The sequence below is a fragment of the Saccopteryx leptura genome, chromosome 6 (assembly GCF_036850995.1).
Source record: "Saccopteryx leptura isolate mSacLep1 chromosome 6, mSacLep1_pri_phased_curated, whole genome shotgun sequence".
Lineage (NCBI taxonomy): Eukaryota > Metazoa > Chordata > Mammalia > Chiroptera > Emballonuridae > Saccopteryx > Saccopteryx leptura.
In genome coordinates, this window is record NC_089508.1 from 37,352,291 (window position 1) to 37,360,826 (window position 8,536).

At 36.2% G+C, this 8,536-nt stretch overlaps 1 protein-coding gene across 4 annotated transcripts in view; it reads left to right on the top strand.

The window, feature by feature from the left end:
* Positions 1-7,926, top strand: part of PPP2R5E (protein phosphatase 2 regulatory subunit B'epsilon) — a 166,813-nt gene extending 158,887 nt beyond the window's left edge. For all 4 annotated transcript variants that reach the window (XM_066342796.1, XM_066342795.1, XM_066342794.1 and 1 more), the window contains one exon: positions 4,801-7,926. In XM_066342796.1, the coding sequence (XP_066198893.1) occupies positions 4,801-4,900 (100 nt within the window). In that variant the 3' untranslated portion in view covers positions 4,901-7,926. The remainder of the gene's footprint in view (positions 1-4,800) is intronic.
* Positions 7,927-8,536: the final 610 nt, after the last annotated feature.

The window sequence follows — 8,536 nt, forward strand, 5'->3', positions numbered from 1 at the left end:
TATACTATAAAACCGTGGACCTTAGAGGACCCCAAGGTGTGTGTGAATGTTCAGACCCAAGACCTTGCAGAATCTCTTGAGCAAAGCTATCTGTGATTCCCTTGCTTCTTTACTTTGCCTGATTTTGAATGTGTTACTTGTATTTTACTGATAAAGAAAGAGCAATGAGGGGAAAGGTTTGGTAGCAGGAGACAAAAAACCATTACAGTCATTTAAAAAAAATTTACCAGAATGGCCCTGGCCAGATAACTTGATTGGTTGGAGCATTGTCCTGAAGTGCAGAGGTTGCCAGTTCAATCCCCAGTCAGGGCACATACAGGAGCAGATCAGTGTTCCTGTCTCCCTCTCTCTCTTTCTCTCTCTCTCTCCCCCTTCCTCTCTCACTAAAATCAATAAATAAAAATAAAATCTAAAATAAAATAATGACTGGGATATGATATATTGAAAAGCAGCTTAATTATGGAATTTGGCAAGTATTTAACTATAGATAGAAGAGGCTGAGTTTTTTAATTTTTATTTTTTATACTAGTAAAATAAATAGCAATTATGGATATGTTGTGTCATATTTGTAATTTGTAGAACTTTTAATTTGTTATAGTTACAGTTTTTGCAAATCATTGAATTTATAATAACTTATTCCAAACTTAAAATATTTTTAGAATATTAGTTAAAGGAGATAAAGGATACATTTTCATACTGTGATGTACCATTAAAATGTGTTATATATCCATAATGTTCCTTTGTAGCAACTAAAGTTTGAGTGCGGGTGCAAAGGCCAGCTTAGGAGTATCCTAATTAAGTTGATAACAGTGTACCTACCTATATAGTTTAAGTTTAAATTTTGGCTCTCAAAAGAAATTTCAGTCATTGTACTGTTGATATTTGGCTCTGTTGACTAATGAGTTTGCTGACCACTGTCCTAGTTGAATAATTAATGGAATCTGTAGAATCCCATTAATAGTATTAAAGACCTTATTTCTAAAATATTGACTTTGATTGAAGTAAATTAATTCATATATATTGAACTTCAACAATAAAACTGTTTTCTGATCATTATTACATAAACTACCACTGGTTGGCAAACTCATTAGTCAACAGAGCCAAATATCAACAGTACAATGATAGAAATTTCTTTTGAGAGCCAAATTTTTTAAAGTTAAAATATTTAGGTAGGCACATTGTTATTAATAGGATACTCTTAAGCTTGCTTTTGCTAAACAGTCAAGGGGCCAAAGAGCCACCTGTGGCTTGTGAGCCACAGTTTGCCGATGGAGGAACTAGATCAAACTCTTGAAAAAGATAAGAATAAGAATTAACCAAGGGAACCAGGAATAGACACAGTGAAGTTGATTTTGATGATCTGATATATTAAAGTGACTTATACTGAGTGAACTTTATTAATGAGAGACAGATTTTTTTTTAAAGCAAGGGTAATGTATTGTCCAACGAGCAATGGAAGGTTATCCAGAATAGATGGGAATGTGGGTTTCTCTGTAGATACAGACATAGGAAAGGAGAATAAAGAGACTGTTTGATACTATCTGAGAGGAACTAAATGAAGGATTTTACTTCCGAATGACAAGACATTAGCAATTGTTTCAGTTCAGATAAAACTTTAAGTATTATGAATCTGAAATGGTGGGTGAAATAAGTAACAACAGTGTTAGATACACATGCCAACATTAATGCTAAGTAAAATTGAAATTGGGAGAGAATTTGACAGTATCCCTAGCTTGATAACATAGTTAAGTTTTTAAATTCCCAGCTACAGACAGATGAAAATAAGTGGGAAAGAATTGGGGTGACACTAACTGTATCAGAAATATTTAGAATTTTTGAAGATGAAGTCAGCATAAAATATGTATGATAACACAGCATAGAGTTCATCTGCAAAAGAAGTCCCACAGGACAGATTGCATTGAATGTCATAAAACTTATGATCCAAGACGTGAGTGAAACACTTCAATAATAAGATAATGAGTATTTTAATGATGTCGGACCTTAATTTAAACTGTGAATTGGGGCTGTATGAACCTAATGTATGTTTGAACAGTTTTTTAGTTGAATAAATTCACTAAGTGCTTGCCTTGTTTCTTCTCCCTCTCCCTCCAGATAAAAAGATCATATACTCTGAAACTCAGTAGGATCACAGAATTGACTTAAATGTATTTAAATCAGTGTTATAATATTTATTTAGATTTATTATTATCCTTAAACTGTACTGAGAAACCAAAAGTGATAATTTACCAAAAAGCTTGCTTTTATAAGAATCTAGAATGCTTAATGATTGGTAGATTATCTCATCTTGCCCCTATTGCCCTATAAATATACTTTTTCAGGGTCAAAGTTACCCAGTTGGTAATTGTTTGAAAAACCATATGCCCGTTGAAATTCATACTGTGCAGGCCCTGGCTGGTTGCCTCAGTGGTAGAGCATTGGCCCAGTGTAGATGTCCCAGGTTGGATTCCTGGTCATGGCACACAGGAGAAGCACCCATCTGCTTCTCCACCCCTCCCTATCTCGTCTTTCTCTCTCTTTCTCCCCCCCCCCCCCCCCCCCAGGCACTGAGGATGCTGAGGGTGGCTCCATGGCCTCTGCCTCAGGCACTGAGAAGAGCTCAGTTGCTAAGCAACAGAGCAAGGCCCCAGATGGGCAGAGCATTGCTTCCTAGTGGGCTTGCCTAGTGGACCTGGTCAGGGTGTATGTGGTAGTCTGTCTCTGCCTCCTCTCTTCTCCCTGAATTAAAAAAAAGAAATTGTATGGATTATATTTGAGATAGCTGAAACTAATTACAGTAAACAAGCCTTAAAATAACAATATTATGAGTGATAACATCAATTATATTATATAATTAAGTATTCTCTTAAGACTGGTGAGATGAGAATATAAAGTTAACTATTTCTAGAGAATTTTGGGGGGAAATGAACATTAATTTTTGTTGCTATACATATCAATATAACTTTAAAAAATCGGTGATGATATAAAAAATATGAGGTGACCTGTGGTGGCGTGGTGGATAAAGTGTCAACCTGGAATGCTGAGGTCGCCAGTTCAAGACCCAGGCTTGTCTGGTCAAGGCACATATGAGAAGCAAGGGGATGTTTCCCACCCACCCCCATACTTTCTCTCTCTCCCTCTCCTCTCTCTAAATTTAATAAATGAAATCTCAAAATTAATACATATATATTTGAGGCATTGGCCTGACCAGTGGTGGCACAGTGGATAGAGCATTGACTTGGGACTCTGAAGTTTCAGGTTTAAAAACGAAGTTGCCAGCTTTAGAGCACAGGCTCACCAGCTTGATCGCGGAGTCACTGGTTTGAGCATGCGATCATAGATATGAATGATCCCATGATCGCTGGCTTGAACCCAAAGGTCACTGGCTTGAACAAGGGGTCACTGGCTTGGCTAGAGTCCACCCTCCTCTTCCCCACTGCCGTCATGTATGAGAAGTAATCAATGAACAACTAAAGTGACGCAACTATAAGTTGATGCTTCTCATCTTTCTCCCTTCCTGTCTGTCTCTGTCTCTCTGTCTCTCTCTCTCTGTCTCTCTCTCTGTCTCTCTCTCTCTCTTAAGAAGAAAAAAACATTATGAGGTATTGGAATTATATACAAATTTCACTTAACTTATGTGGATTTCCCTGAGTAAATGTTGTACTGTAACTGATATTAAATCCTTGCTAGGTAAAGCAGTACAAGGACCATATCACCCATGCCTGAGATGACAGAGCCATTTTTTCAGGAATTATCTGAATATGGATATACAGAAGTCATTTGGGTGTGGTTTTGTTTATTGGTTCATCACAACATGGAAAGCTAGGGACAGTGCAGTGAATTATTTTTAATATGTGTGAATTTATTTAATTTACAGTATAGTCATGTATTTCTGGATTATGTATTTCTGACTTTGTTGATATTAGAATTAACATGTTTTTTTTTATAAAAACATGGTAATCTAAAAATATGTTTGGCAAAATTAAAGTTTTTAACCCTATTTTAGACATCCAGAGTTTTGGTAGATTTTACCAATTTTCCCAGAAGTCTGGAGGGCACTAGTCAAATTGCTATCAAACCAAATTTGAAAAGCTTGGAACTTTAAATTTTTAATATATAATGATATCAACAAAGTTCCGTCCAGATCATTAAAATTGAAATCACGGAAGAAAGAATATTTCATGTTATTATATATATATGTAAATATAAAATAAGCTAATAATTGATAATTTTAATTAGTAAAATTCAGATTTTGTGATTTATTAATACTTGTACAAACAAGATGCTGCTAAAGAGCTTAAATATACATAGTGTAGGAAAAATAGATATTCACAAAGAGGAAGTATAGTTTTTTGACCTGCGACTTCTCTGCATTAGTGTCATCTTGAGCATCCCCTTCGAGAAACTATTTGGAGACAAAATAATCAGATTTTAACTAGACCCCAAGTGAAAGTCACTAATGTGCCTGCCCTCGGTTTTACAATAACAGTTACATATAAATGATCCCTATTTTTGTTTCTCAGTAATTTTGAAGTTAATATTCTGTATTAAATATAAAGGAATATTAATGTAAAATCTCCCGCTCTGTTCGTTAATACAACTTTATGTCTATGTAAGTGCCAAAAAAAAAAAAAAAGAACAAGAGTGAGAAAAATCAAAAAGAAAAAACATCCACAAACTTAATGCCAAACTTTTCAAAGACCTTTTAAAACATACCTGGGGAAAGTGTGTCACGGGGCAGTTCTGATGAATAACCTCTCCAGGCCTTCCCAGGTGTTTACCTTGTGTCTGTTTCCTCCCCAGCGAGAAAAAGAAAGAAAAAGAGCGTGAAGAACTTTGGAAAAAACTGGAGGATCTGGAGTTGAAGAGAGGTCTCAGACGTGATGGGATAATTCCAACCTAACAGAAACCATGACAACGCATCACTAACCTGTGGAGTCACACATTTATGTAGTAGGAGATGGAGCAACAGTTTTCTGTATTGTGCAACTTTACAGTAGATTTCACATTCGTTTCATTATTACAACAGCACTGTATATACCTGTCTCTAAGTAAAGGAAAAAAAATAAGGACTTCAATCCAAAGTTTGGACAGTAGATGGACTTTTCAGAACTTTGCAAACATAATCATTGTTCTAACCCTAAAAAAAAACAAAACAAAAAAGAGCAGTCGTCAGAGATCTGTTAATGAAATTGCTGTTAAAATTCCATTGTCAGGAGTTCCTTATTTATCATTAGCAGAGAGTATGAAACAATTTTCAAATGTGAACAATCTTAAATTTAGCTTGTCTTTCTGCTAAGCTGTTAAATGTATTTATAGTAAAGGAAGGGGAAGAAAGACTGTCATTTCCGTATAAGTTTGTATAACATCCTCTTCTGGATAACTTGACTGTAATTTGACATCTTTTCCTTTTGCACATCTTCATGAGTTGAATGTCCACACGGAATGGGGCCATGAATTATAAAGGTCCCTGATAAAAGGTTTGTTTACTGGAGTGAAATCTTTCCAGTATCCAGGTAGGCCTGGTACTCCTTTAGTTTTAAAATTAGGAGTAAAAGAGAAGAGGTGATAAACATAGTAGGGAAGGGAATTTTGGATTCATGCAGGAGTTTATGATGAATCCAAATCAATGTCTTGAATCCTTTGAAAACAGGCACTGGGACATCATAGGCTTCAGTACCTGATCAGTATTAGTTGCATACATCATTGAACACACATACCAGAGATGTTTTAGAAACGTCAGAAAACATCCTTTTGGACCATTTTGAAATCAGAAAGACAGACACTAAACAGTACAACCATGAAATTGATCGCCAGGATTGCGAATCTAATTGGGAATAGAGTTGAGCAAACAGCTTGGACTGTTTGGAGTTGTTGCCTTACTTTTTAATATGTATTTATAAAGTATTCCAGCAAAAGAGGATGTAGCCTCTGGGAAAAACAAACATGTTACAGTGTTTTTTGTAGATTCTCCTTCTATATCTCATCACAGCGCCAGCCCTGTTTTTAGCCGGAAAGGATTCAGGATAAACATTATTATGCATTCTGAATTGGATGCATATTCCTAACTACTGTATTTGTTACCAAAAGTGGTTCTACAAATGCTACTGAAAAAAATCTGGAAATTCCTAATGTCCTGAGTATTAATAATAAAGTTTAAAAATGCTTTTATATCAAAGGTGCATTGTGACCAAATTGTTTAAGAAAAACAAAACAAAAAAACAAAACAAAATCTAGGGCTGTATTATAGATATATCATATTGGCTCTCTGCTTTGTATTTAAAAGAGGACTCAACATCTTGGGGAGATAAAAGTACTGACAAAACTTGTATACAGTGTGTGCTTACCGATTGTGGTCGCATCATTCTGTACTGAAAGACGTGTGGGGGCTTATTCCAGGATGCTTTTGCTTGTGGATATGGTAGCAGTGAGTTGGTAATCCTAAACCATCACTTCCAGCAGTATTCACATGTACAGCTGGCTTCGTGTTCATGCGTTGAATTGTGATAGCAGCAAACATGAACATATGAACTGTTGTTGCTCTTAGTAGAAATATAATATGAATTTGGGCTTGTATATTTTCTTCCATTTAAGTACAAAGTAGAAAATGCAGTTGTATTGTTTCCAAGAAAAAGGGAAAAAAAGGCCACTGACTTTGCTCCCCTATTTAAGTGTTCCAGGATTATCAGGTCAGAGTTTGTGCATAAAAGTCAGCTAAAGATGGATATTGTCATCTCAACCACTTTGTAAAACAGAAACAAAACTTGGCGTGTTAATTCTGAAAGAGAAACAGCAGTAAAGGAGTCACATGCAACACCAAACACATGATTTAATGGAATTCATAGGTTTTTTTTTTTAAAGAACATTCATGGGGAGTCGATGTAAAATCAGCAGAGGCTGCTAAGGAGGAAACAGCTTCCTTTCAAAGTGCTGGAGCAAAGGTGCAAGTTCAGGTACTAAAGACAAAATACGTACGTAACAAATCATCTCCAATTTTAGCCCATTAGTTTGAGCCTGAATTACATTTAGTTTTGACTGTATAAACTTTACTTTGCCATTAAGTCAACTTTTTTAGATAGTAGACATTAAAATCACAGGTTTATGATAATATCCCTGCCCATTAGAATGAAATGCAGTCATTTGAAATGAAAAAGACCAGTTCCTTATTTGCACCTACGGTCTTCAGTGTTAAGGTGAGAACTCCACTGATATCTTTGATGTCAATTTACATGTTGATCATTCCAAACTGAGGAGAATAAAGCCAAATTTCAGACCTATTTTAAAGGAGCAGTTATATGTCTGAAATTCATAGGGCAACTTCTGAGAAGAAATGCTGTCTTTTCTTTTTTCATTGGGAGTGACAACGTGTCATTTGTCACGTGTCTGGTGACGCAGAATGGCTGAGGTAACCTGACTGTTGCACTATGTGACATATTTAAGGACGTACTTGCTGCATTTGCAGCAGCCCTCCCTCTCTGTCCTTTCCCACATTTCTCCTGTTGCTGCGACTTGAGCTCATTGTGACAAGTGCATCTTTGTGTTTATATTTTGTTGGCTTCATAATTTCCAGAACTATATATAAATCTATTTTTTAAATAGCAAATATTGTAGTTAGTGAGTGATGATCACTCCAAACTTATCCCTACCATATTGGTTTCAGGGGTAGGATTAAGAGTGTCTTTGGAAGAAAAAACAAAAACCCTGTGGTTTAGAGTGATGCTGAGGCCTTAGGCTGTGGGCCTAGAAAAACCATGTGAGTGAATTGACCCATCTCATCCTTTGAATCAAGCATGCATTCCTTTTCTCATTGTGCAGGTGTCCCCGGTTTTACTTCAATGTTTAGTTTTTGTCCATTTAAATTTTATTATATTTTGCTCTCCCTAACATCTGATTGTTTTTTTAATAAAATAAAATAAAATAATAAAAAAAGTAAGACATAAATAATACCCTTGATGCCGCTGGATACTCACAAGCAGGGTCATGCTCCTTCATCTTGGGCTTGCTTGCCTAAATGGAAGGGTTTAATTTATTTTGTACCTCCTCCTATGCGTGGGACGGTCCAGGGTGCAGAGCCAGGAATTGCTTGTAATTGCACCTGCTATACTTAAACGTATAGACCTAGGCTCAATCACACTATGGAAAGAAAAAAAAAGTATATTTAGAGCTTTAAAAGCTTTTTTATTTTTTTGTGGGGGTTGGGGGGTGGGAAAGGGGAAATGTATGGATGATGTTGGCATTTTTAAGTGTTCGGAATTTTGTTTTTGTTTTCCCTACCTCTGTTCTGTCCCCCCCCCCCCCCCCCCCCCCGGTAATTGGATGCACTGACCTGGCCCAGGAAATGAAAAGATTCTCTCTTTTGATGCTATTACCAATGTTATCACAAAGTGATGGTCACCTACAACAAAAAGGTGGCAGCAGACACGATCGTGGTGTTTTATTTGCACATCAATATTTTTATTTTTATATGCTGGCTCGGCTGCTTTGTCTGAGCAGAGTTACGGAATGAGCCACAAAGGATTTTTGTAGTAGGCATATTGAC